This window comes from Balearica regulorum, chromosome 20 (assembly GCF_011004875.1).
Source record: "Balearica regulorum gibbericeps isolate bBalReg1 chromosome 20, bBalReg1.pri, whole genome shotgun sequence".
In the NCBI taxonomy this organism is placed as follows: Eukaryota; Metazoa; Chordata; class Aves; order Gruiformes; family Gruidae; genus Balearica; species Balearica regulorum.
In genome coordinates this window covers 12,825,979-12,853,638 of record NC_046203.1, presented here as the reverse complement: position 1 = coordinate 12,853,638, position 27,660 = coordinate 12,825,979, and the positions used below count along the sequence as shown (strand labels likewise).

Sequence of the window (27,660 nt, the reverse complement as noted above, 5' to 3'; positions counted from 1 at the left end):
TTCCAACCCAAGCCATTCTATGATTCTGTGATTCTATGAATAGTAGATGTGAAAATTCTACTTCTGCAACTTCCCATCCATGACCACATCCTTTAAATTTTCTTCCTATTAACAGCTCCTTTTGTCTCCAGTAAGCTAAACCCCTTCCTCTACAAAATATAAACTTCTACAACATTCACAAATATCTTGTAAATTGTCTGCATCATTTTGAATAAGCTGATAATGTATGGACTGGAGTAAAACCAGGCCTTTTTTTGCATGTTTATACAGCAGTCGGCATAACAAGATCAAGCTAGATCACTGGTACTGCTGAGTTTACTTACAGCCATACTAGCAGCTTCAGCCCTGCCCAGTTTGTAATGCGACTTTCTCCATTCCCCTTTTCCTTCAGGGCCACGTGCCCTTTGGGGTGTCTGCTCTGGAGCCAAAAACCTAGAGAAATCACCCATTAAACAACACCATGCTGCCCCTGACTTGCTCTCAGAGCACTATAAGCTTCCTCTCTCCCTAGTATGCTCAACCACAGGGTCACCAGTGTATCACCACCGCAGGGACACTCTCCACTCCTGTTACACACACACATCCTCCTGCCGAGAGTGAGGGGCATCCTCCAGACCTCCTCTCCTCTGCTGCTCCCTCACCCAGCACTCCTCACCGGAGAGGTGGACACAAGCCAACAAGGCTCATCCTCACACTGATTTCCTCCTGTGCTACCTCCACTGGGTACTGCTCTGAGCTGCCCCTGCACGCTGGCTGGGCTTTCACTCCTCCCCAGCTCTTCCTTCTCGTGCAAACACATTATGGAGGTGACCTGAGGTGCCATTACTTGTCCTCAAAAAGGCCCCAGGAGGCAAATGCGGCAGAGGTCTGAAGAGCAAAAGCCAGCAGCGAGGCCAGGGTGCAGACACCCCGGCCCAGCCGCTCCCCCCAGGCCTGCGGGGACGGCGTGGTGGCCGGGCGCCAGTACTGAGCCTCACTGGCTTCCACCCTCCCGTCCCGGTGCCACGAGCTGAGCTCCCGGCGCCGAGGCCGGAGCCACGGGGGGCAGTCAGCACGGGCAGCACGACGGCTGCGGGGCACACGCGCCCCCGCCAGCCACACCGCCACCTGGCATTGCCACCCTGCCCTGCCCTGCCTCAGCACCCCTGAGTGCGCGCTGAGGCTCCTGTCCCGCTCCCCTGCACCCTCCACGGGGCCCGGGAGGCGACGCCCGGGCCGGGCCGGACCGGACCGGTCCCGCCTGCCTTGACTCCTCCCCCCCCACCCCCCCCGCAGCCCCCTCGGGTCCTGCGAGGAAACGCCCTCTGAGGCGCCATGGCGGTGCCGCAGGGGGATGGCTCTCGCGTGGTTACGTGAGGGGGCGGGAGGTCGCCACGTGACACCGAAAGCCCTACGGTCATGTGACCAGATGCCCGGGGTTCCCACGCGGGAAGGGTGTCCGGTGTGCGCGGAGCGGAGGCGTGAGCCAGCTCGTTGCCATGGAAACGCTGCTGCCGCTTCTGCTCTTCTTCCTCCTCCTCCTGCTGCTGCCGCCGCCGGCCGGTGCCGTTCCCGGTGGGTGCCCGGAGCCGGACTCACGTGTGTCTCCCTGCTCCCCTCCATCCGGCCTCCCCGGGCGGGAGCTCCCAACTGGCCTAGGGAGCACTGGGCGGGTGCCCCGGGCTCCCCTGGGCCCCAGTTACCGGGGTCGGGCCGGGCCGGGCCGGGCGGCGGTGCCGGTTGCCGGTTTCCCCTGTGCTGACGGACCCCCTCCAGCTGCCCGGGCAGCAGGGCCTGGCCTGGAGGAGCGGCTCTTCCAACAGGTGCGGGACCACTTCAGCTTTGAGACCTGCGGCAACGAGACCTTCCCGCAGCGGTACCTGGTCTCAGGTAGGTCCCGGGGGGGGGAGGTGCTCCCAGCCCCGGCATGGCTGTGGCAGGGCTTTGCTATGGCTCAGGCCTGAATTTCTTTCTGCTTAAGCTTTAACTGCTCCTGCAGTGAGGCAGGGAGCCTCTCTGGTGCGCAGAGAGCTGTGCTGAGCAGCCAGGAGTCAGTTTGAAAGGAGTGACAGCCCTTTGTGAGCTAGTCGTTCCCCCCGATGTTGTCCATATCCTCCTCTCCTTCCTTCAGTTTGTCGTTCTGGCTGTGAGGTTTGGGGTGCAGGCGGGGAATTTGCTTCTCCGGACCAAGAGCAGACTAGAACCAGCAGCTGCATTAGGCTTGCACCAGGGCTGGCTCTGTGCATGTGTGCCTTCAGCTGGCCACAGAATAGAATAGACTATTTCAGTTGGAAGTGACCTACAACGGCATGGGCATTGACCACCTCTCCAGCAAGCCTGTTCCAGTGTTTGACCACTCTCTTGGTAAAGAAATGCTTCCTTTTGTCCAGTCTAAGCCTCCCCTGGCACAGCTTTGAACTGTTCCCATGCATCCTGTCACTGGATCCCAGGGAGAACAGATGAGCACCTTCCTTTCCACATCGCTCCTCAGGAAGCTGCAGAGTAATGAGGTCACCCCTCAGCCTCCTTTTCTCTAAACCAGAAAAGCCCAAAGTCCTCCCCACTCCTCACAGGACATTCCTTCCGGCCCTGTTGCCCTCCTCTCAGCGTATCCAAGTACCTTCACATCCCCCTTAAATTGTGGGGCCCAGAACTGCACACAGGACTCAAGGTTGAGGCCACCCCAATGCTGGGCACCACAGGACAATCCCCTCTTCTGACTGGCTGGTCCCACTGTGTCTGATGCTCCCCAGGATGTAGTTTGTCCTCTGGGCTCCGACCAGCACTCACGGATCCCTTTCTGCAGGGCAGCTCTCTAGCCACTCCTCTCCCAATTTATACTTGTGCACAGCATCTCTTACAAGTGCAACTCTGTGCTCTGAACCGCAGCAAGAAAAACAAATAGTGACACAAATGTTGCAGTCTGTACCCATCATTCTTGTGAGTGAAAATAACCCAAAACATCAACCCAAGAGGAGTTATTTAAAACCCTGCAACTTTAGATAGCTTAAGCCATGCTGAACAATGAGGGCTTCCAGCAAGGACGCAGCAGGGGTTTTTTTTTCTAGCTAAATAATGAGTTATCTTCTGTGCAACAGACAGTAAGAGAGAGGAGGGTTTTTTAAACAGCATTTGACTAAAAAGACCGATTCAATAACCAGCATCACATGTTTTTCCATCCTGCCTGCTTGGAGGAATTGGGGAGAGATTTGCAGGGAGAGAACAAAGGTGGAGCTGTGAATAGCACTGGCCCAGAGCGCTGCCCAGCCTGGTGCTTGCCTGCTGCTGCCTCACAGGCTGCCTGCATCTGCGGCATCTCACCTTCTTCACATCACCTGTTACTCTGCAGCGTGTTTAGTGCCTGCACCTAGTCATATACATTTCAATAAGTGCGAATTCATGGATCGGTTCAGCCCAAAGATATGGGAACACCAGTGAATTTTGGTAGCGCACCCAAGGCTGAAATTTCACTAATTAAGTGGCCCTTTTTGGGCCACCTGGTTTAAAGCATTGCATAACTTTTATTTGTTTTCTTTTTAAAGTGTTCAGTTTTATATGTGTGTCCAGGGCAGAGTTGAATAATATTTGTGAGAAACAAAACATTAACATTGCAGTTTTGTGGGATTATATAGTTTCTTACTCAAAATTCCTGTGAGTAGTTCCTTTCCCCTCTACTGCTTCTTGTGCAATACAAGACTTTTCAGATTATCAGTGAGAACTTGAAGGAGATTATTATTTCACAACCAGGCATCTGACTGTCTCAAGGTTAGCTGGCAGTTCCCCAGGGTTTCAGTCTAAAAATAGATACCTTTTTAAGCAACTTGATTTTTGGCTCCTGTGAATGTTTACTCCAGGAACCATGAAGCATGTCAGAAGAAAAGCCACAGTAAAGATAGCACTTCAGTTTCCTACCTGATACCCAAAGCAAATGCAACACAGAAAGAGAATCAGCTTCTTTGCTAACAAAGAGCAGCAGTTTCACTAATGAAAGGTTTCAAACCCATTTCCAAGCCAAATTCTGCTTTCTCAAGTCTGTGTTGAGAATGCCAAGAATTAACTTCAACCTTTCTGTTAATGGAAATGGCCTCGTGTGACACGGTGCAGCAGCATCTGTAGGACAACTGCTGTTGGAGGGTCCCTTTGGGTGATATGGCAGTGTGTTGAAATCAACACTTAACTGACAGTCCGAGGTCTGTTGTTCAAGAGAGCTATTTATTATCCCTCATAATTCCTCTGCAATTTAAGATTAAGTTAAATGTTTGTTAAAAGTCAGCAGGCATTAAAGCAACTGTTTGGTAGATAAGCAAGTATTGACATCATGGGTCTGCTTGTCCTGCCAGTCTCAATTTGCCTTCAGAAGATGAAGCACATCATCTTCCTGTATCATCTATATACATATGTGTGTGTGTTATATATGTAACATACATCAGCATAGCATCAGCAGCACTGTAACCAGCAGGTCGAGGCAGGGGATTCTGCCCCTCTACTCCGCTCCGGTGAGACCCCCCTGCAGTGCTGCATCCAGCTCGGGGGTCCCCAGGACAAGAAGGACATGGAGCTGTTGGAGCGAGTCCAGAGGAGGCTACAGAGATGATCCGAGGGCTGGAGCACCTCTGCTATGGAGACAGGCTGAGAGAGTTGGGGTTGTTCAGCCTGGAGGAGGCTCCAGGGAGACCTGATTGTGGCCTTTCAATATGTAAAGGGGGCTTATAAGAAAGATGGGGACAGACTTTTTAGTAGGGCCTGTAGCGATAGGACAACAGGTAATGGCTTTAAACTAAAAGAGGGTAGATTCAGGCTAGATATAAGGAAGACATTTTTATTATGAGAATGGTGAGATACTGGAGAAGCTGTGGATGCCCCCTCCCAGGAAGCGTTTGAAGTCAGGCTGGATGGGGCTTTGGGCAACCTCATGTAGCGGAAGATATCCCTGTCTACGGGAGTGTGATTGAACTGGATGACCTTTGAAGGTCCCTTCCAACTCAAACCATTCTATGATATGTGATTCACAGCTTGCCTCTACGTTATGCATCACAGTGGCAGAAAGATGCAGGTGATTCCCTAAAGTCCATTTTGTGGAAAAAGTGATCTGTGCAAGTGTTTTGGGATGAGTTGGGCTGAAAAGGGTATATAAATGGGAAATCACACTTTTGGGGGGCAGCTGTTTCCAAATGCCTTGCAGAACTGAGATTTTAGGGGGTTTTCGGGCAGAAGTGGAAGTTCCAGGCCATCTGCTGATCTCATGGAAGCTCTTATTTACCCCCTCTCAAATGAGAGATTTCTGTAGCCTGGCCTAACACCTTTATTCCCCAGCTCAGGTCTCAGGGATCAGCTTGTTCACAGAGTTCTTCCTTGATAAGCTCCTGCCCAAACTTACCAAATGTAGAATCATTTCATGCTCATATTTTTTGTTTTGTTTTTTTTAATTTGCTTCTGGCAATTGTCTCAGCAAAGTTCTGGAAGAAAGGATTTGGACCTATCTTTTTCTATACTGGCAATGAAGGTGACATCTGGACTTTTGCTCAGAACTCTGACTTCATATTTGAATTAGCAGAGGAACAGCAAGCACTTGTGATTTTTGCTGAGCATGTGAGTATTTTGGTCATTATGCATACTCTAGAGCCTTGTTCTCTTCGGTATTACCAAAATCAGCTTTCTGGGGGTCTGGAAAAATAAGAACATTTCTTACTATGAAGCTGAGGTATACCTGCTGTAAGCTTTCTCCTCATGGTAGCAGCTCTTCTTTACTTAACCATGGCTTCTGATTTTTTTTTTTAATATGCCTACCAGCAATCCAGGATACAGGCTGCTCTTTCAGTAAAACCTATGCCATGGTGTATTTGCTTTAGACCAGTGCTTTTGTAAGTAGTTTCCATGGGCCTTGATCTTCACACAGGACTACAGAGTTATTTTGTTTGGATAATATTTAATCTCTGTAGCCTGCAAAGTCCCAAGCCAACCTTTCCGACACACTCTATTAAATCTATTATTCCACAATTTATGCATGAAAGGATTACCCTGTTCCCTTTTCTAGTTGGGGATTTCAGGAGAGATGCATGTCAAGGGCCCACTCTGCACCCACCGAAGTAGCTTGTCATGGACTGTCCATCCTCTACACAATGTGTCCTAAAGGTCTCACTTTATCAGATGGAGGAGACAAGGCACTTCCTCAGTTACAAACAAGTTGAAGGACACCACGTGCTCTATTATCGCTTCCTGTTTGTGCACACTTATCCCAGCTCTATAGTGAGAACAGAGAAGACCCAGACCTTGACACCCCCATTTCCTCAGCATATCTTTTTCTTTTCAGAGGTACTATGGGAAGTCTCTTCCATTTGGACTTGAGTCAACACAGCTGAAGAAAACTGGTCTGCTTACCGTGGAACAAGCCCTTGCTGACTACGCAGTGCTAATTACTGAGCTTAAGCAGCAGTACGGTGCTGCAGACTGTCCTGTCATTGCTTTTGGAGGCAGGTAAAGGTTGTGTGTCCTTCCCTTCTTTACATCCTTTCCCAGCCACAGTTGTGCTGTTCTCATAGATCTGTTTGGCTCCCAAGCAAGTTCTAAAGGCAGAGCTTTAAGCTATCCGATAGAGAGCAGATGTGCATGAGCTCCCAAGCTCAAATCACCAAGCCCTAATCAGCTCTTCCATCAAGAATTAGTCTCAATTTGTGATAGCTTTGGAGAAGCACCACTGACTGGATATTTCTAGGCATCTTCAATGTAAGAGTCATCCAGAACTGCAGAAAATGAGAAATTCCTCCTGCAGGATAAGAACATTTTACATTGGAAATACAGAAAACTAGTAAGCGGTAAAATATTCTTTCCAGGGGCCACCCAGCTTTTTATTAAACAGCCTCTTTAACAACATCCAGCTATTTTCATTGTAGACTCTTTATAATTCTGCTCTGCAACCTGCTGCTTGGTTGCGCCTTGCTTCCTAGCAGAAGTCCTTCCCCAAAGTGTTTGCTCTGTTGCAGCTGTGTGATGTCCTTGTCTCTTGACTGGCTCCCCACACTTGTATTAGAGGGATGCTTCCCTTTAAAAAGCTTCCACCAAGTACAGGGCTTCTAATTCATTGCAGTGAGCTAAAAAGCATTTGACCTGACAGTTATCATTAGGCTTCCAGCTCACTATGGTGGTCGCTTAACTGTTGATCTCAGGGGTGTTTGTACTGTGACTGTCGGGACAGTAGCTAGTGTGAAAAGGGCCAGGAGCTGTCCTGGGGTTCAGCAAGACCTGCTAGCTGGGCTGCATATCACACTACAGCTCTGTGTGTGTAAATCAGAGTTCAATTTGCCACAGCCCTGAACAGCACTTAACCCACATGAAGATTACTGAAATACAGCGCAGCATTTTCTGTGGGGAAAACAGAACAAACCCCTCTTCTGTTGGTTATAACTTTGCCGAACTTTAACCTGAAATTCCTTGTGGCAGGTTTCAGCTAATGCCTGTTTCCAGGACCAGGGTTAGAGAAATGCATATTGCTTTACACGTGGGTGATGTAGGAACGGTATTTACCCCAACCACTTGAGGTGGTGGGGAGGGAGACTGGAAATCCTGTAAGCTTGGAGTTAGACTGGGTGTTACCTGTGTTTTAGGTGTGTCATTTGCCACCCTCAGGAATGACCTCAGAGTAACTCCTTAAACATTGGCACATGAGTAACTCTTGTCACCTTGGGTTTATCTAGCACCCCTTGATATATCTGCAGATTGTGGCCCTGGCACTGAAGGTGGCTTTGAGTTTTAGTGTGGTATTTGTTCATGTCTCCCATTCCCTATAGGTGTGTTGATACTCTCTGCAGCTGTTATTTAGGGTGCCCAGGGAGAATACTCTCCACCTCCCAGCACTAGAGAGGGTTGCGTATTCTGTAGTGTTCAGGGACACCCTTTGCTAAGAGCCTAGCTAGTCTTTATAATCCATGCAAAGTGTGTCTCCTTCCCCCATTGAACGGTGCCACTTTCACTCGAGCCCCACTTGGTTCTGCACAGAAGCTCTCACGATACACTGAGGATAGTGCAGAGTTAAATATTGCAGCAGGATTTACATTTGGCTGCTAAAGCAAACTGGGCTGCTGTGTTCCCACCAGAGTTGGTGCGAGCGTTTGGGGAGAGGCCAGTGAGAACACACTGTGTGCTGCTCATTGACCATAACTGGATCTTTTTCCATGAGGATGGTATCAGCTAGATATCCATATCCATTCTTGTTGCCTTGGATTAGGTGAGCCTGTGACTGCTGGCCTAAACTTTTAAGCTACTGTGTTACAAGTTATCTGTTAAAGGAAGTAACTCTTTTGTGTCTCCTGCGGCAGCTATGGAGGAATGCTGAGTGCTTACATGAGAATGAAATACCCAAACATTGTGGCCGGAGCATTAGCTGCCAGTGCTCCTCTGTTGTCTGTGGCTGGGCTTGGAGACCCCACCCAGTTCTTCAGAGATGTAACAGCAGTAAGTAGCATCTCTTTTCAGGAGCGTTATTTTCTTCCTTTAAGAAGGCTGGATTCTTTTCCGTTTCCATGTGTTTAGACTGACATCTGTCTTCACAGCATCAGTGCTGGACAGGGAATGCAATGAAATTGGAACCCTCAAGGAAAAGCAGTAGCTGCAGAGGTGATGGCTGAGCACTGCCTAAGCTGTGGCAGCTCAGGGCCCAAAGATGCTGCTCTGATGAGCAGCACAACTTGGTTCCAGCACCTTTAGTACCACTAAGGATTCACTTTCCCATTTCTAGTGACTTGACTATATGACACCCTGAAAGTTTTCCTTGGTACCTGGCTGAACCCCCTTTGGATGATTTATCCTTCAAATCCCCTCCCAAAATGCTGTATTTTTTATTGATATCAACGATTCACAGCAGCTTCTTAGTCCCAAGATGGTTGCATTTCAATGAAGAGCTTGGAAATCTTCATTTCACTAACTAAAAATATGCAAGGTGTCCTGGGTTAACTTAAAACCAACATTTAAATGTGGCTTTCACGTTTTGAGGACGTAGGACCCATAGGAAGGTGGTATTGCTTAGAACTGACTTACATTTCGTTTGTAACGAAAGAAATGTACTACCTGGTAGCACTGAAATCTTGCGATGGTATCTGTTTTGCCTCTTTGACATGAATTTCTAGATCTGGGCAACACAGATGGCTTTGCATGAACTGCTTGTGTATGAAAGTTGTGGTCTTTTTGCTCTTATTTACATATATGAGAACCTTATTTCAAGGGAGAGACTTACAGGACAGATAGCATTACCACTAAGTGTAGAGACTATCATATGAACATAAACACAATAGCATTTGAAACTTTAAGTGTATAAGAGAAAAAAAGACATCTTGTCTGAAAATTATACTTAAAATGTATAAATGTATAAAACAAAAAATGTAATACCACATAACCATTTAACAAGCCCTGCAGTGGGAATTCTTTCCTGGTTAAAGCTAATTCCTTCTCAGAAGCCCTGTTCAGCTGATAGCTTTGTCTTGCTTCAGCAAGCTGTGAGTCATTACACACTCCTGAAATTAGGGCTTTGACCTTTAAACATGAAAAAAACTTCCCAATTAATTTTAAAATATCTTCTCTCTGCAGTGGTAAGCCAACCTCTAGGCAGGTACTTTGTGTTGTTTCAAAGTAATTCCTTCCACCTTTAGTGTGTTTGCATAAAAGCAATCTGTGCATCTGAAACCTGAATTCAATTGCTCTTCTTGGTGAGAGAACACCCCTGAGAGCTGTTAATACTAATGAAGGCACAAACCTTTCATAAATCATTGCAGGAGCTCTCTCTTCCTGTGAGTCAGAGTGCATTGTCTCAAAGCAGCTTTCTTGTGACTTTTACTGAGCTTGTTCCAGCTCATTTCATAAGCCTCCAGCTCACAGGGGAAGTGAGCAAAGGGCAGAAAGTTGATTTTGCATAAAGATTTGCATACGACTAGGTTATATGTGCCAACTGCCCTGCTGCTGCCGGGCAGAAAGCCCCTGTGTGGATACTACACATACAACCATGTGCGTGCTTCCCAAAAGGTTACTGCTTCTGGGGCTGCTCAGGCCATCGACTCAGGTCGGTTTAGACATCTGAATTAGGTGTGATTCAAAAGAGTAAAGCTGGCAGCCTGGAGGGGGAACAGCTTTCCTTGGGATGGCTGTAATGCCTCCTGCTTCTGTGACAGCTCAGCTGAGCCGTTGCTGGGTCTGCAGGGGAGAAATGGAATGGGGGGTGGTTCCTCAGTGTGCTGGGCGCTGTGCTGCAGCAGTCCAGCGTTGCCTGGTGTGGAGCTTAGCTGTCACGGCAGCTGGAGCAGACTTGCTCTTCTGTCCCAGGCCGATCTGTCCCTGCACTCCAATTAAAGCCATTAGTAGATGAAGATCAATAAGCACATCCAGAAGGAGATTTGGAACCCTAAAGGGATGCCCAGGTAAACTGTGGAAAACTCCATAGTGATTACTCTAACCTTAACTATCAGACAAAGGCAGAGTTAGGAATAAAAGAAAGGTCTCAGATCTGTTTTGAGTTGAGGCTGGGTCTTTAAGAAAAATGCTTAGCTAGTGATTTGTGGTTATTTAACCATTGCTTTAGCAGGGTAAAGTGATCTTAAAAGAGCCCTAATAATTCTTATTATTACAAGGCACTGGTTGCCAGCAGATCTCAAACCACCTTACAAGCTGACAGAAGAGAAACAGTTTGGGTTGCTAGAGCCTTCAGTGATAGAAACAACTTTCACAGTGTAACCAGCCACAGCTCTTCAAACATACCGTAAAGTGCTATTTCAGGATCAGTAATGTTTTTCCCAAGAAAAAGGATGTAGCCTTCTTCATCATCTGGCAGGCTTATGAAGAAAAGCAGGTCTTGGTTCCCAAACCAGTGCTCTGCCCCCCATGCATAACTCCATGGCTTCTTCTCATAGACACAGTGCAATTGGAAGGACTCTACTGTGTTTTTAAAAACAACAAAAAAAAAAACCCCAAAACAACAACAGAAAACTTTGGGGCCTAGCAGCCTGGCACCCATGTCCTGGCCAAGGCATGTGTCTCCTCTTGCTGTTTCACATTCAGTCTCATGGCTCCACAAAGTCATCCCAGTGAGACCTGGGGAAACAGTTGCTGCTTGGGCTGAGCCTGTGCAGAATGTTGGTGTCTGCTGGTTGTCTGGAGGACAAGGCAGAAGCACTGGTGTTGCCTCCCCTGGAGATGCAGATGAGGTTCTGACCAGTGGGCCAGTAACCTCTGTCATCTCCTGGTGCTTCTGGCAGTTCTTCCCAGCGCAGCCTCCACATGTATCTCCTCTGTGCAACCATAATCCCATGCCTTTTCTGTCCCTTCAGGATTTTCAGAAGTCCAGCCCAGACTGTGTCACAGCTGTCCGCAAAGCCTTCCAGCAGATTAAGGATCTGTGCCTCAGTGGAGGTAAGGAGAGACAGCCCTGCAGACAGCATCCCAAGGGCAGCAAGCAGGCAGTCCCAGCCATGGGGAAAAAAGTTGGTTCAGTTTTACTTCAGCTGGGTCTTCAATTGGTTCAGCTAAATCAATGCAAATGCCCACCTGGCTGCCTCTTTCTGCTTGCACAATTGACTTTTTATTTAATGAACAGTTTCAATTAGCATTAAAATTAGTAACCGACACCAAAATGAAAGCATCTATGTGGGGGCTTGCATAGTGTTCATGAAACCATCTTTTCTGCACCAAAGTGCAAAAACACCTGCAGGTGCAAGACATCTGCATGTTACGTTCATAAAGCCTCATGTTTCACCAGATACTTGTCCTCAATACCCGCACTGTTGAGAACTGTTCAAGGTGGGTATGACAACTGCGTGGCTCAGCTCACTGGACATATCTGAGAAATATTTGGAAGGCAATCTAGGTCTTGAAGCAGCCATTACAGTGTCTTTCATCTCCACCCTTGGACAGTTAGGTGAAGTCACGGACAGAGACTGGTGAAGATCTCTGCAATGCCTCCCAAGAAGGTCAGACCAGATATCATGGGCCAATGCAGCATCTCCTGGGAGCCCCGCATGGTGCTGGAACCGCTGTGGGGGGTTCTTGGCCTGTCTCAAGGCTTGGCTTGGTCTGTGGTGCTGCGCGTCAGGGGCTGCATGCCTCTGATGGCTGCTGTCGCTGCCTTGCTGCAGGAGCTGGTCCTGGAATTGCCCAGAGAAGCCTGGGGAGTCCAAAACCCCATTTAGGTCACAGCAGGAAAAATCGTTACCATTAAATAGCCAAGGTCTTTGAGGTCTGCCTGGGGCCACACTTTCTGCAGCAGGGTGGCTAAGGTGGTCACATTTCAGGCTTAGGCTCTCAAGTGAGTATCCAGAGGCAGGTCCCAGGCCTTGGGTTTCCAAGTAAAGACAGCCAGGCTCCAGTGGGCAGCTTGTAGAGTATGATGGGAACGGACAGGAACTGTGACGCCAAAATGTGGAGGATGAAACGAAGGGAGCAGCTTTCCCCAGCAGAAATGTAAAGGTATAGGAGTGTGTCTTAAAGGAATGTCTTCAAAGATGGGTTTCCTGGCTCTAGCTGACTTCTCTGCATCATACTGAAGTTTGAAGACACATCTCAGGAGTTCTTTGTGAAGACTGTTCTCACTTGGCAGTTCTCACTACAAATACACCCAGCTTCCAAGGAGTGCTCCCCCCCCCCCCCCCGGCAGTTCTTCCAGCTGTTGAATCCCAGTGGGACCTGTACGCTGTACCCTGCTCTCCTGCATGAGAGCTTGCCTGGGGACACTGCCCTGCAGGGCACAGCAGCCCCGGGGAGGGAGCCTGCAGGGGCAAGGGGGTGGCAGCCGCACAGGCACCAGCAAGGACAGACTCATACCGAGCTGCCCTTCACGCTGTGCCAGCTGGGACTGCTGCTGTCTCAGTGGGCACTGATTCCCCTGAGCTCCCCAGGGAAGTGTCGGTGGCTCTGCAAGGGGCAGAGCGGGCTGTGGGCCACGCGGGGTTGTGATGCTGCACAGGAAGGCTGTGCCTGAACATCCACCTGGGTGTAAATTTAGGTGTAATGTGTCCTTCCCACTAGAAACCTCATCTGCGTGTTACGGCATCTCCTTACTCCTGCGTGAAACAAGATACCAAAGTCTGGTATTATTTTCGTCTGTTGAAGTTTGTGTCTTTCGTTTTCCTTCCTTCTGCAGCCTATGATGAAATCAGCAGCAAAATGGCCACATGCAATAAGATCTCTAACAAGGAGGATGTTTACCAGCTTTTTGGATTTGCTAGAAATGCCTTCACCATGATGGCCATGATGGACTACCCTTACAAAACTGATTTCATGGGTCACCTCCCGGCCAATCCAGTGAAGGTGAGTACCAGGACACGGTGAGAGTTGCATTTTCTGATGTGCACCTCAGTGTCTGCACAGCCTGGGATGCTGTCAGGCACATGCCATCGGTGATGCTGGCAGGGGGAGGTGGTGGTGAGTGTTGCAGCCCTTCTACTCTGGCAGTAAATTTACACATCTTAAACTTCTCTGTGACAGTGACTGCTGTGTTTGCAATGCACTGCCATAAGGCACGTCGGGGAAGGTTTGCTGGAGCCTTTCTCTGCCTTCACCTTAAACACAAAGGCCTGTGCAAGCTTGTTGACTGCAGCTTTTCAACATTAAAAACCTGTAGCTTTTTAAAAAAATGTAGTTTTGTTGTAGCCCACCTCAACACGCTTTCATAGATGTATTTTTCTTGGTGGGCAGGGATGGAGATCAAATAATCAGGCTCCTTTCTAAGTATCGCCCGGGAAGATGACATACCTCAGAGTATAATGCAGAGAAGTTGCTGCTGCTGTAGGGGTTGGAAAACCTGGAGACTGTCAAGAGAGTCGGAGATGGCAAAATGTGGGAAAGGGGCCTGGTTCTCAGGGAGTTACAAAGACTTCTCGGACCCCATCTGCTTTTGAAAGGTCCCAGCTTGGATCACCAGTTGCTCTTGCAATTCTTGGTTTCTTCTGGTGTGCTATCAGCCTCGTGCTGCCGTTCCCTGCTGCGCCCCAGCACCCCATGCACTCCACGCCGACGGGACTTTCTTTACCTCTGGCCTTGTGGCATTTCTGGTTCGAGTCCTACCTGGAGCACAGCACGAGCTGTGCAAGAGGTCACGCAGGCTGCGCTGTACTGGGGCTCAGAGATGCTGCACTGGGCAACCAGTTCCCTTCTAGGGTCTCTTTAACAACCTGCAAAATGGAAATAATTATTCTGCCCCACCTTGAGAAGGGCATTAAAATTGTAGGAGGAAGGAACTGTTGTGCATCACTGTGGCCTCTGCACAGCTGCTTGGATTGGTGAAGGAACTGTTCGTCCTAGCCCTGTGTCCCTGTTTCTGTGTAACTTCTTGCTAGAAGGGAGGGGGGGGAAACCACACCAAAAAACTCCAAACCTGTTGCATTAGGCCTTTCGAAAGCTGCTGAACCATAAAATGTGTAAGTGATAATTTCAATGAATCTTCCTGCTTAGCCCTTCTGCGGAGCAGACTCTTAACTGTCCTGTCTGCAATTTGCCTGTAATGTGTCTCATCCAGGTTGGCTGTGAACGCATCCTTGCCCACGCAGACCCGATTCGAGGCCTGGCTGCGCTTGTTGGTGAGTTAATAGTATCAGTTTGGTCTTTTATTTAATGCCTTGTTTTCTAGACGCACCTGTAGGTAGAGCTGTTGGTTGTGTGGGTTGTGTATGGTCGGAGCTGGTACGACTCCAGTCTCCCAGTGGGACGTTTTGCCTCATATTGGCTTTGTCGGGGTGTCCCGTGGTGGCCCAGGGGTTCATCTTCTCACCTTTCCAAACTTATCATCATCAGGCTTTTCAGCTATCGCAGCCCCTTAGCCTGTTGACTGTCTGTGAGATGTGGACTTCTAAGGTACTTGCTTCTTTTCTAAAAGTTTACCCACGCACTGGCTCAACCAGTTCTAGGTTCACTGCACGTTCACTGAAGGAAGGTCTGCTTGTTGAGGACAAGGTTGTCATCACAGTGCCCTATGCTCTTAAACTAGTGGCAAGACAGCCTTAAATACATTGTGTATATTTGTCTCTGAGTACTTAATTTGTCAGCCTGCAGTGTTTGTAAGGAAATTATTAGAGATAGAATTCAAAGATCTTTTGGAGACTTCCTCATAAAATCTTTCAAGTTGCTCATTAAAAATAAGTTCTACATAGGTTATTATTTAGAAAAACAGGTTCTGAATGACAAAAAATTGATTTAAGGAATTCTTATAGGTTTAATGCAGCTTAGTAGGATTGGGAACTAATTCTTTTTTTTGCAAATTATGCATGTCACCAAGATCGCATCAAGTCAGAAACATACCAGTTCCAAACCACTGCAAAAGATGCTTGGCTGACAACTAGAAGAGTTGTTAAAATACTAATGTCTTGGCAAACAATGTCAGATCTGCTTGACATATTCACATCCTACTTCTTTTCTGAGGCAGAGTGGGACTCTTGTTTCTTTGTGATGAACAAGCTGAGGGTAGATTTCTTCCTTCTGCCTGCGGGGGAGCAATTTGTGCCTCTCCCCTTCTCACCAACTGCATTCACTTGGGACAGCTTAATCATGCAAGCGGCATGATCCACCAGAGCTTTAGGCAGGGGACTGGCTTTCTTCCATACCTGCTGCTCTGTGTCATACAGGAACACACTGTCTCCTTTCTGCATGTGCTGCAGCGACCCACCTCCTGCAAGGTAGAGCATAGACTCATGGGCTGTGATGCTGAACTGGCAGCAGTTGAATGGGGATAGCGTTAGCGTTGTCCACTGATTGCTTCCAGGACAATAATACTCCGTCTCGTTGACATGAATCCATTCTTCCACCTGCAAAGAACCAGACCAACACTCACCCACCGTAACACGCCTCGAGTGGGCATCACTGTCACGTCAGGCTCACTTGGTTCAACCAGTGTCTCAACATCTATTTGAATACTGTGGGGCTCAAGGTGCCAGATTTTTCGATACACGTTTAGCAATTAGAGCCTCCAAAGAAACTGAATAAAATACCAGAATGGCACGGCTTTAAAGGAGCTTTGTTGTTCTTGGCAAATCAGAGGAGTGAGCTGAGCAAGGGACCTACTGGAACTGGCATAGCCAAAGTCCTGCCTGCTGTCTGGACATTTAACACATTACGCAGGAAACCATCTAAAGAGGGCTATATTGCATTGAGGTGTGGACAATAATTAAGTTCGTGTGATCTGGAGGAATTTGATGTCAGCCTTGGTGTGCAGTTTCTCTTTATATGTTTCTATCCCTTCTTCAGTGAGGAATTAAGTACTCTAAGACACCCTCATTCCTTCAAAACAAACCGTACCCGTCAGGGTAAAATGGGGCCAGGCCCTGAGCAAATGGGAATTGCTGAATGATCTTTAAAAACTCAGTTCTCTTGGCTTCAGGGAATGGGATTCTCCTAAAGTGGTCCTTTCAGTCCCTGTCAGGTCTCTTCCAGCTTGCCCTCCCCAGAAGGCTGGGCAGTGCTTTCCCTCCTCTTTCAGAGATGAGAAATCCAGGTTTAAAGAGACTTCATTTGCATTCCAGGACTGAGGCCCATCTTTCCTAAAATCTAGGTCAGTGTCTTCACTGCAGTCCAGTCCTATTCCCGTCTGCCAGTGATTTGCCCCCTCTCAGCTCGAACAAGGAAAATCAGGCTGTCAGTGTGTTTGGGGCAGGTACGTGCCTAGTTTCACACTTGGGTTTTCCTGCGTTAGCAGGCTGTGCCTCCACCATATGTTTTCTCTATTAAAAAAAAGATGCTTTAAATAGCCTTTGTACTTTAGCAAATAAGAGTGTGACAACAGGGCAGCTTCTGCTGTGCACGATTGTAATGGAGGCACGTTTTCAGAAGCTTATTGGCCTGACTTGCAACTGTGCCAGTCCACTAAGAGACCAAAAATAATGAAGTTCATGGTCAACTTGTTGGAATAAAACAGAGCCTAGCAATACAGAGACCCCATTTTGGATCAGATCTAGGATTATAAGAGCAAATGAACTTACTCCTTTTAGCGTCCTTCCTCCAACACAAAAGATCCTGTCCCTGACTGTAGCCATCCCGTGATTGCAGCGGGTGAAAGCCATGGCACTGTTGCCAATCCAGCGTCGGAGGCGAGGGAGGTAGCTGTAAGTGTCTCGTAAGGTTTTGCCCCCAGAGAAGCCCCCTAGAAGGAAAGCAGAAGTCTTCAGAATCTGTCATCCTCTCTGACATCCAGCAAACCTGCTGCAAACATCAGCAGAGATGATTTTTTCTTTGTTTTCTTTAAAATACCTAAGAAGCTGAGGCTTAAAATTTCACACCATTCTGCAGAGCTGATGCAGGGTGAAATTTAAAACCTGCGCTTCGTAGGTATTTTAAAGAGGAAAAAAACCCCGACAAACCAGTTCCAGCTCTTTCTGCAAATAGTTTTCCACAAAAGATTTTTGAATAAAGCTCTTGGGATATCTCAAGTGTAACCAGGAACAGCTTTAATTAGGGAATGTGCTTCCAGCATGTGCAGTCACAGAATGGTGGTTTGAAAGAAAAGTGTTCAAAGCTTTTTGAACTTTGGCTGTTCAGCAGAAGGTCAGAGCCAGTCTGCCAGTGCTGTTGTCAAGTTTTTCTCTTTACTAGGCACTCATGTGTTTCAGGGGTGCATTGTAAAAGGCTCCTTGCAGAAGGAAGGTACTGCTATGGAAGGGTAAATGCCTCCAGCTGCCTGTTGAATTCCAGCCTGCAGAGAGTCTTTGCAAACAAGGAAGATGATATTTCAGGTTGGCCATAAGCCCCAGGTCACCTGGGCTTTGATGCCTTCTGTGCGGGGACATTTTGTCTGCGTGGAGCTTGTGTTTAAGTCTTGTACTGAAGTAACGATCTTAATTTTTTCAGTTTGCTTGGGTAGTGCCATAGGCTGGCCAAGTCAAATTTGCAGGTACCCCTCCAGTTTAGAAGGAAATGAATGCTACAGGTAGGTAAGATCTTACACACAAGGGGTATAGTGTTACCCAGCCTAGATCACTGTGGGATGTTTGAAGCTCTGTCAAGCAATTTTGTCCTTGTTATCTGGTAGGAATTGAGACCAACAGAAGTGAAATGAGCTGCCTGTGGCAGCATGGGCCAGCTGAGTCAAAGCAGGGACTTGAACCTGAGCCTCAGCCGTTCTCCCAGCTGAACCATTACTCTTCCTTTCTGAACATCTCTGCTGCCAGCGCAGGAGCCCTGTGTCATTGGGCACATGTCAGGGTAGGACAGCCTGTGTGCTGCCCTCCCTGCCCTTGGGGCCTCGGGTGAACAGCCACCACAGAGAATTCCCTTCATTGCAACTGAAGTTAATCTGGAGTAGCTCAGTACCATCATCCCAGCTGGCCATAGCTGGTTTACGAAGCAGGGAGCCTACGGTGATGGCAGACTGGCACAGGACTTTTAACTGCAGAGGCAACAGCACAAACAACACAGTACTTTTCCTAGGACAAACCAAAGATTATCGTTCAAGTCCAAATTAGTAGCTACAAAAGCTAAAGATCCTACAACAATTTCCTGAAGTGTTTAAACCCATGCTGCTTTATTGTTAAACATCCTGTACCATCTACCAAAAATCCCTGTAAAGACTGAGGATCCCTTGTAGGGCAAGGGCTGTACAGGCTTAGTGGGTAAGATTCTGCATTGTACTTCTTTTTGTACAAATTAACAAAGCAGCGTTAGTCCCACATCTTCCATTCAGATTAATATTGGGGTTTAATCCCATCCCCAACACTATGGTAGCCTGCTCCTGGTTTACCTCTTCAGACAGCAAAGCTTTTGGATTTAGCCGGGAGTGCAAGTTGATGATGTCACCTTTGAAGTCTTGGAAAGAAGATAACTCCTGCCATTCAGGAGGGCAGTGAGGCTGTGCTAACACAGCAGGAGAGGGATGCTGCAGCTGTGGGTGTTACTGGTGTGGGTGCAGGCTAGGACTGTGACATTAAGATCCCAGCAAAAAATCAACAACACTGTATGAAAATATGCTGCTTCCTACTGGCTCTATCACCTGAAATATAGAGGATTCCCTTGTGGGTTGTGCCTGCGTGATCAGCAATAGGCGTGGGGAAAGGAGCTGCGAACTCCCACTTGTTGTCAGCGGGCTGGTACAATTCCACGGTGCGAGTGAGGGTCCCCAGCAGTGTCCCACCACCCACAGCGAAGATGCAGTCAGACAGCACATCCGTGTGGAAGCGTGTCCGCCTCTCCAGCATGCTTGCGACCCGGAGCCAGGAAGTGTTTCGGGGATCAAATCGGAAAACCTAGGATCACAGCAGAGGGATGGTGGTTAGCAGAAGGTGGGTGGCTGGCTTGCATCTCGTGTGGCTTCGACAACTGATAAACATTTTCCTTGGGCTGAGGAAAGCCGGACAGAGCCGGACAGGTTCAACTTCCAGTGCCAGGCAGCTGATCCAGCAGTACCTCCCCAGGGGAGCTGGAGGCTCAGTTACAGCCTTTCTGCAGGTAGGGGGGGTCTGGGAACAGGTGGTGCTCTGAGCTTGCAGCAAGCAGGAGGTGAAACACATTGGTTTAATGAAATACCTTTGTTTTGAACACCAGCTAGCATGTGTCAGCCGAAAACTCTTTCAGTGAGATTTAAACAAGCACGTTTTGCATCTCAGCTACTGTTTGAGTGTGTAGTAAAGACAGCAGCTGAGCTTTGCCCACCGCTGTCACCCAGGAGAAGGCAGGAGTGGCTTCCCCTCCCCTCCTACCTGGTGGCATCACCACAGTGGCATGGCACCTCTGCTAAGGCTGGGCTTCCAGTCACATCTTGTTCAGTAGCAAATACCTCCCCAAGCTTGTTTTGTCAGTCCTGGTTAGAAAGCCCAGGTCACCGAGCAAGGGCAGTGTCTGCAGAACCACGTGTGCTGAGTGCTGGGTTTGGGCTGTAGCCCAGCAGCCAGTGCCATGACCCTGCTGCTTCAGCATCCTCAGCTCCGCTGCTGCTGAGCTGCCACCTGCCTTCAGGGCAGTGGAAGAGAGCTGCTGTTTGCAGTGGCACTGCTGAACTAAGTATGATGCTAAAATAAGCCCCCTGGGAGCGTGGGAAAGAAAAACATGCTGCTTTTTTCTAGCAAGCTCACTGAAGCTATCTAGGAAAACATAAAATCCCGCATGAGTCTTTTCACTTTGCAGGCAGAAGGGGAAGGTCCTGGGAGCTAAAGAAGATTTGCCTTTCAAGAGCAAAAACCAAGTGAAGTGGTAGGCTTTAACCATGTCTCCCGAGCACGAGTCCCGTGGCAGCAACAGTGGGGACAGGGGTGGGGGTTGCTTGATTGACTGACATGGACCTGGCTGAATGTCTGCTGTGGAAGTTGCGTACAGGTGAGGATGAAAATTTACAGTAGAAGCAAGGTGAGACCAGGGCAGGACCTGATTGCTTCCCAGAGAGTTTGGAAGCTGTATTCCCAAGGGCTTTCAGTACTGCACGGAGCGCTGAGAAATATGTAGAGGTGGGAGATCTGTGGTGGGCAAGAGGAATGACTCCCTCCCTCCCCCTGCCATTTTTCCAAGGCTAAAGTTTTCTTGTGTCTTACCTCGTTTGATGGCTGCTTTCCCATGGGATCAAATTTATACTGTCCTCCGATGACAAAGAGGAAGTCATTGATGATAGCGACACAGTGATTGTACACTGGCACACAGAGGTCCCCGACCTTGTGCCAGGCGCTGCAGCTCTGGTCTGCAGCCCACATCTCTCCACACACGCAGTTGTTGGTGGTTCTGCCGCCAGCGACAAGCAGCATGGTGGAACCGGAGCGGAGGCCCGTGCTCCGGTTCTGCAGGACTGGCTGCGCATACAGCTGGGAGTGGTAATTCAGAGCCTCCTGCAGGTACCTGTGGCAGCCTGAATCCAGCCTCATCAGAGGCGTTTCCTGGACATATCTCTGCAGATCCCATAAAGGAATGAGAGGGAATCTTACGCGCCTTAAAATATCTGCTGCATCTTTCAGCCGCGTGTGGTCATGCTGCAGCCAGCTCACAGCGGCTCTGAACAGCTCCAGCTCGCTGCAGCCCTCAATGTTGGTCCTGTCTAAAATTTCACAAAGGGTTCCTCGGTCCAGGTCTTTCAAGCACTGAGGATCAGCCAAGATCTGTTTGTAACGCTGCCCTACGTAGCACATGGCTTTCTGCCTCAGCTCTGCTGGGCTGAGTTTTTTAGCAATGTTAAGAACATCCATGCAGTTCTCACGGTTCAAGCAATCCTCCAGAAAGTGAAAACACAGCTTGAGCACCTCCCGAACCAGGAGGGTTTCTGCAGCTTTGAAGGTCTCCTCAATGTTCTCTAATGAGAGGTCTAGTTTGTTGGAGTAAATGAAGTCGAGAACGTTCCTCAGCCCGGCAGCACTGACAGCTTCCAGCCGGATGTTACTATCCAAGCTCCCTGCTCTTGTCAAGCTTCCAACAAACAGGATCTTGCAATAATTACTTGCTGATGCTAAAATGATCTTGTGGGCTGGAAAGCAAACCCCTTCTGCCTCCAGCATCACATCACACAGCATGCTCTGTGAGCGAAGGCTACTCAGCCCTTCCAGGAGTTTTGCCAGGTAGGTGTCGGACTTGAGCCTCGCTGTGCTGGCCTGCGAGCCGAGCAGCATTGCTCTGAAGGGTGTGCAGCTCTGGAGCAGCCGCAGGACTCCTCACTGCACAATCTCAGTGCATCTCCTGGGCAGTTTTTTGCAGCTGAACCAGTGGTTTCATGCTTCGAGGGAGCTGAGGCTGTGCTGTCTGCCCCACAGAGCCATCCAAACAGCAGTAGCTGCAGCAGCCTTCCTCCTCAGCGGCCTCTGCCCTGTGCTTTGCAGGCACAGGATCGTGTGCCTTGTAGAGCCGTGCAGGGGTGGTTACAAGTGGAGCTCTTGGTGCGTGTTCTTGCACAAAACTCCCAGTGTTTGTGGGTTTTGCCTGTGGGCTGTGACACTGGCAGCAGCAGACGGCCACCAGCATCACTGCATTCCTCCTCCTTGCTATCTGGTAACTACCCATCTGCACAAAAAAGCAGCTCATTCTTCGGCAGCTCCCCAGCTATGCTTTGCTGTGCCGCCTGGTCAGGTGCTCTTTCATCTGGGCAAGCCTGTACATGCCGTCTTTCCCTTCTTGAGCAAGTCAAACAAAATCCTGTCTGTGATGTGCCAGCCTTGGCCCTCTGACTCAATTCAGACAACAGCTACTTGGGGGGGGGGGGAGTGGGACGTTCTCAGCAGTTGTGTGCTGCTCGGTTTGAAGCATTCAGCTAACGTCGTGTACACAGCCTGCTTCTGGGGGGCCTTCGGGATTGGAGGCTAGGGCTCTCCCGAGGACGTTGGTCACTTGGCTTTTGGCTGGTCATTTGGTTTCTGGCACGAGCAGAGACAGCAGAGAGCACCTGGGAGCCTCTGCCTCCCCATGGATACAGCAGAAGCAGAGAGTATCACACAATCAGGCTCAAGACCATGTGAAAGCTTTGGCATAAAGTTGGGGTAGTTACTTAACAGTGGTGCAGCCCCTGCCAGCTCTGCCCCAGGATAGCTGCCCCTCTGCTTGGTCTTGGCCGTGAGGCTTGTGCAGGAGGCAGTGGGTGAGACAGCAGAGACGTGCTGACAGGTTGGCTTTGTGCTGTGTTCCTACCTGGCAGGGGTGTTCTACAACTCCTCCGGCTTGGCCCAGTGTTATGACATATACCAGCTGTACCAGTCCTGTGCTGACCCCACTGGCTGCGGCATCGGCTCAGATGCTGATGCCTGGGACTACCAGGTAAGGTGGTGGAGACACCAACAGGTTTCAGCTGCTGCCCTGGTCATTCCCCCGCCCCATGACAGCTCTTGTACCTCTCTTAGGTTTGTACAGAGATCAACCTAACTTTCAACAGCAACAACGTGACCGATATGTTCCCCGAGATGCCCTTCACGGAGACCATGCGAGAGCAGTACTGTCAGAGCAAATGGCACGTGAAACCACGAGCACACTGGCTGCAGACAAACTTTTGGGGAGGAGGTGAGTTGTGCTTTGCATTACCCTGTCATTGTCTACCTGTCCCCCTCTGCCCAGCTGAGCTCTGTGGGGACACGCATGGCACACTAACAAGTCCTGGCAGAAAGTCACAGCCTTGCACTGACCTGAGCCAAACAGACCTTTCTGTGCCTCCTTCAGACGGAAGTGGAAAACCTTAAAACAAATTCTTGGCAGTTTTTTTCTCCTGTATTTTCTGTTCTTGGTCACGTTTGCTGCCGTAGCCAAACATGTTTGGGTAAACGGGCAGGAAGGAGGCCTCTCAAATGTCATCTCTCTGAATTTCAGACCTGAAAAGTGCAAGCAACATCATTTTTTCAAATGGAGACTTGGACCCGTGGGCTGGAGGCGGGGTAAGCATGTGCACTCCTGCACACCGAGCAGAGAGAGACGCCTTTCCAGGTGATACACTGCTCCCCTCTTCCTTTCAAAGCAGCACTGGCAAATTCATCTTTAGCCCATTTGAGTTTCTGCAGGGGGCTGGTTTATGCTGAACCATTGGGAGCCTCAGGACATGAATGATGGACACATTGTGCCCATCAGCCAGGAGCACAGATGTAGCAAAGATGGCTTCACTAGTGCAGACCCAGCAGGAACCTCTTACCCAACACCCAGGGTCTGAACCAGAACCCATCATGTTTCTGTGTCGAGACTTGGCCTCAGTGCTGGCAGCCAAGTGCTCCTTGCTCTCTCCAGTCTCAGCATCTGTAGGAGACCAAGCGGTTGCTGTAAGCAGCAACTCGAACCAGGGCATGTTTTGGCTTAGGTTTAACAAAACTTCAGAGTGGTGGCTGAGCTCTACTTTAAAACAAAAAATGACCCAGAACTAGAGTTTGAGTTAGTTGAGCTCCTGATTGTAATGCAGGAGTTCCGTGGTTTAGGCTGGCTTGGCAATCCCAGTTGCAAGAGGAACAGGCTGCTTAGGGCCCAAAGGAACCCATTACTTCAAACCACCTGTACAGGATTAGGCTGACAGTTTTTTCTTTTGGGAGAAGCCTTCACTTCATTTGAGACTGACAATTTGGCTCATTAGGACTGTTTGTTAGCCATGCACACAACATCAGCCATACCAGGGATCTCTTCCCATGCTTTTCCTCAGTCCTGCCCAGCTCGTCTTCCAGTTTTCAGAACTGATGTCCAGATCTGCCCGGTAACTTGGTGAGAGTTTGTCTCTGCTCCTTCTCCTTCCAGATAAATAGCAGCCTCAGTCCGTCACTAATTGCATTGACGATTAAAGGAGGTGCTCATCACCTTGATCTCCGGTAAGTACTGAACTCTCCTTGGACCAACAAAATCCTACTGCCCTGGGCAGTTGATCTTAGCTCACCACAGTCCAAAGAACCAGGAGATGCTTTACTGAAGGAGACTGGATATCAGTTGCAGCCCAACTGTGGAAGAGCAACCAGCTTCCCCAGTACAGAGCTCCTACAGCCTTCGGGGAAGGCAGCTGTGCAGAACTCGCCACTAAGCTGACGTACTTTCATTAGAACATTTGTACAGGGATTGGCACAAGTGCGTGAAAGCCTGTAGGGATCACTCACGCAACGTAGTCCAGCATCTCTTGGCATTAGGCATCAGCCTTCAGGCCGGGAGCGGAGAGGGCAGCAGCCACTGATGCAAGGGAGAGCTCAGGGCTCCAGGCTGCCTCCCAACCTCCTGGTGGGTGTGATGCATAAACATGAAGTACAAAACTGATGATCTGTCCTTCAGTTCCCTGTGCAAGAGGCAGAGAGCTGCTGCCCACTGAGTAGTTCATGCTGCTCTGTGTTTTTTAGAGGACGCAATCCAGCTGACCCCCCATCCGTCACAGAGGTGCGCCGGGTAGAAGCGAGCATCATCAATGGCTGGGTAAAATCTGCACGGATGGAAGGAGCACAGGAGAAGCCCTCGGGAGTTTCAGCAGGCAGATGGCTGTGATGTCCGTCCCTGCAGCCTCCCGCAGCAGTGCGAGGCTACCACCAGGACACAAGATGAGGAGCAGCTGGCTGAGCCATTCCTGTGCTGATTGAGAAAGTGTCCTCTCCTCTACCGTCATGGTGGAAGTCCACCTTTCTGAAGTGTCCCACCTGCCTCTAAGCAAGCACCCAAAGAAAAGCAAAAGGACAAATCGCTGACTGAAGCCAAAACCACATTGTGTGGGTCTCATGCTCAGAATGACAAGGCATTATAAATGGTGGAAATAATAAAATCTCACCAGGAGGCCCAAGAATCATCATTGTCCTGAACAGTATGGTTGCAAGAATCACCTTAAGGTTGAAGCTAAATTATTTTCAGACAAAAAGTGAATACTAGATGACTAGTTGAAAAGCAGAGGTATGGTTATTACTTACACAGGTTCACAGGGGACTCCACTAGTGACCAGTTACATGTCTGCCTCATCCGGTGCTGTGCGTTTTGGGGTTTGTTTGGCTTTTGGTTTAACTTCCACAAGAGAGCTCTTAAGCTGGGGCTTTATACAAAGTAAGCCTGGTGTCACTCAGGAGCTGCATATTAGTGACCAGTAAAGCACACTTCCACTTGAGACATCTTCAGATGTTTTTAAAATAAATTACAAGTTTATTAAAGCATGTGAGAATTTCATGGCTTGGTAGTATAACCAAAGGAGATAAGAAAGGATACTTCTCACCTTTCCAGGTGGAATAAACTCATCTTTGCACATAAACAGGTGGATTCTAACCTACTGGAATTACTATGCACCAATAAATACTAGCATAATTGCAAAAATATTAAATCCTGGTAATCAGTTGGATGCCTCAGTTGATCCAGTTACAATGATTTTATGAGTTAGCAGAGAAGCCCCCCAGGTCATCAGAGGCTTCCATTACTTACGTGGGCAGTGTCGCAGCATTGCTTCAACTTCTGTTATGCTGCTCAAACACAAGGCTTTGTGTGAAGTATTTGCACTGCCGGCTCCTCCCTGCCATCACAGTACGACTGGTTCCCAGAGCTACACTGTCAGTCATTGATGTTATTTCACAATATTTGGGTGCTCACAAAAGGGGTTTTTGCATACAACCCACTTCTTCCCTGTTCTTAAGCACAAAAGGCCAAAGCTTCTGCTCCCCACCACCCCTGCCGAGGGGAGGCAGGAAGAGCAGGGACAGACAAGTCCATTATCAGATCTTTCAGGGTACAAAGAAGGACAACACATAGAAGACCTGGTTAGTCAAACTCCAGCCCCCAAAGAAAAACGCTTTAAGGCTGTTAGTGAATTACCTCAGTAGACCCATATCTTCTCTGTTTGTGCTGATGAAAACCTCTACACCTCTGCTAGGAGCTGTGAGTCTCCCTTTTGCTTACACTGAAGGCAGGCTTCAAGTTTGTTGCTGAAACCGCGGCTTATACCACACTGCCACTCCAGCCTTGCTGAGATGCCTCGTCTTGTATTCACCCTCCATGCTCACAGACCCCCTGACTTTTCTGAATTTAGATTTGCTGTACCCCAGCAATTATTCAGGACTAGCACCACATTAAAAAAAAAGGAGACAGCGGTGGATGTGTCTGCAGAGAGAGGATTCCACCTGGCTTATATCACCTTTCTAACAGCACCCTTAGCTCCCAGCAAGCAGGCACCCTAATGAAACCAACCCAGCAGTGCAGTAAAGCAGCCAAGTTCAGTACGAGTCTTTTGGAAAGTAACCTGCAAGTTCCCGCCTTTGGCCAGTGGCTTTTGTGCCTTTGAGTGAACAGAGGTGTCTTAAGACCTTCCAGAAGGGTAAGAGCTCTTTAATCCTCTTACAACAGACTATACAGATCTCTTCCTCTTGCAGACAGTACTTGCCCCAAAGGAATCCACAGAATGCGAGGGACACAAATAGTTTGATTTATATGGAAGGCTTTCAGGTGCCATGGCAGAGGGATAAACAAGATACATGTGGACATCCATGCAGATGATAGATGAGCAGCCCTAAAGATTATTTCAAAAAAGGGCTTCAAACCGTGGCAGAAGTCTGAAGCCAGTGCCACAAACGTCCATAATGTCTTGAAGCCTTGGGCAAGGAAGGATGGGATCTAAGTGGAAAACCCTGGTCTTGTGGTGCTGTCTTAGCTGAAGGGAGGAGCAGCAGCCACCACGTATCACAGGAACACTGCTGGTGGCTGGACTTCAGGGAACACAAAAGGAAAACAGAGCACAAGCAGAGTAAGCGACCCAGAGCACTGTTCATGGGTGGAGCCCCTGTGCTCCAGTTGTTGAGAAAATGCTTATCTACTCTGTCATCACCTCCCAGCATGAGTACGACCAAGATGGGAACATTGCACAAAACAGTAAGTGTCTCTCTGGTCACATGCCTTTAAGACAGAACTTGAAAACTGATCATGCAAATCAACAGGTTTTCCTGGCAAGCACAAGTTGTCCATTTCTGAAGAACTCAGGACTGGGCTTTAATGGAAGCTGCGGTCTCCAGACTTTGACAGTAAGTTATAGCAATACTTAAGAGACAAAAAACCCCAAGCCATTCTTTCTGAATCCAAAGTCAGGAAACTCTTAACCCTTCTGTTGAAGCAACAACCTTGCTAGACAGCATCACGGAGCTACCCTGACACGTCACTTTTACTGGTCTTGTTAAATACCCTGCGTGTGGCACTGGGAATTGGGAGTTGAGTTGCCGTAGGGTTATTTCTAGGAGTGCACAGCAGAATGAAAGTAGTCTTAAACAGCAGAAATTCACAAAACTATAGCCATGTTAGTTGCAAAAACCCCTCCTGTCCACATCCCTCATCACTGCCATGTCACACAGGTATCGAACAAGAAACAAA

The 27,660-nt window shown here is 48.8% G+C and overlaps 2 protein-coding genes across 2 annotated transcripts; one reads left to right on the top strand and one right to left on the bottom strand.

Annotated features, from left to right (window-relative positions):
- The first annotated feature begins 1,342 nt into the window (after positions 1–1,342).
- DPP7 (dipeptidyl peptidase 7) lies at positions 1,343–25,111 on the top strand. The gene is made up of 13 exons (XM_075772536.1): positions 1,343–1,554; positions 1,756–1,869; positions 5,429–5,568; positions 6,290–6,453; positions 8,292–8,427; positions 11,286–11,367; positions 13,094–13,260; positions 14,468–14,528; positions 22,529–22,647; positions 22,731–22,887; positions 23,191–23,255; positions 24,094–24,164; positions 24,678–25,111. Exons 1-13 carry the CDS (start codon positions 1,479–1,481, stop codon positions 24,817–24,819), a joined length of 1,494 nt encoding a protein of 497 aa, XP_075628651.1. The 5' UTR covers positions 1,343–1,478; the 3' UTR covers positions 24,820–25,111.
- Positions 15,137–21,512, bottom strand: LOC142604645 (kelch-like protein 13). The gene is made up of 4 exons (XM_075772535.1): positions 20,454–21,512; positions 18,923–19,175; positions 16,920–17,080; positions 15,137–15,749 (listed from the first exon to the last, which is right to left on the bottom strand). Exons 1-4 carry the CDS (start codon positions 21,510–21,512, stop codon positions 15,351–15,353), a joined length of 1,872 nt encoding a protein of 623 aa, XP_075628650.1. The 3' UTR covers positions 15,137–15,350.
- Positions 25,112–27,660: the final 2,549 nt, after the last annotated feature.

Excerpts from the sequence above, each read along its gene's own strand:
- DPP7 (XM_075772536.1), top strand. The coding sequence starts at position 1,479 with ATGGAAACGCTGCTGCCGCTTCTGCTCTTCTTCCTCCTCCTCCTGCTG. Across the intron at positions 11,368-13,093 it reads GGATCTGTGCCTCAGTGGAG|CCTATGATGAAATCAGCAGC; the intron begins GTAAGGAGAGAC and ends TTCCTTCTGCAG. Across the intron at positions 22,648-22,730 it reads CTGATGCCTGGGACTACCAG|GTTTGTACAGAGATCAACCT; the intron begins GTAAGGTGGTGG and ends TACCTCTCTTAG.
- LOC142604645 (XM_075772535.1), bottom strand. The coding sequence starts at position 21,512 with ATGCTGCTCGGCTCGCAGGCCAGCACAGCGAGGCTCAAGTCCGACACC. Across the intron at positions 17,081-18,922 it reads GGGAATCCTCTATATTTCAG|GGGGCTTCTCTGGGGGCAAA; the intron begins GTGATAGAGCCA and ends CTTTCCTTCTAG. Across the intron at positions 15,750-16,919 it reads GAGGAAGGACGCTAAAAGGA|GTGGAAGAATGGATTCATGT; the intron begins GTAAGTTCATTT and ends GGTTCTTTGCAG.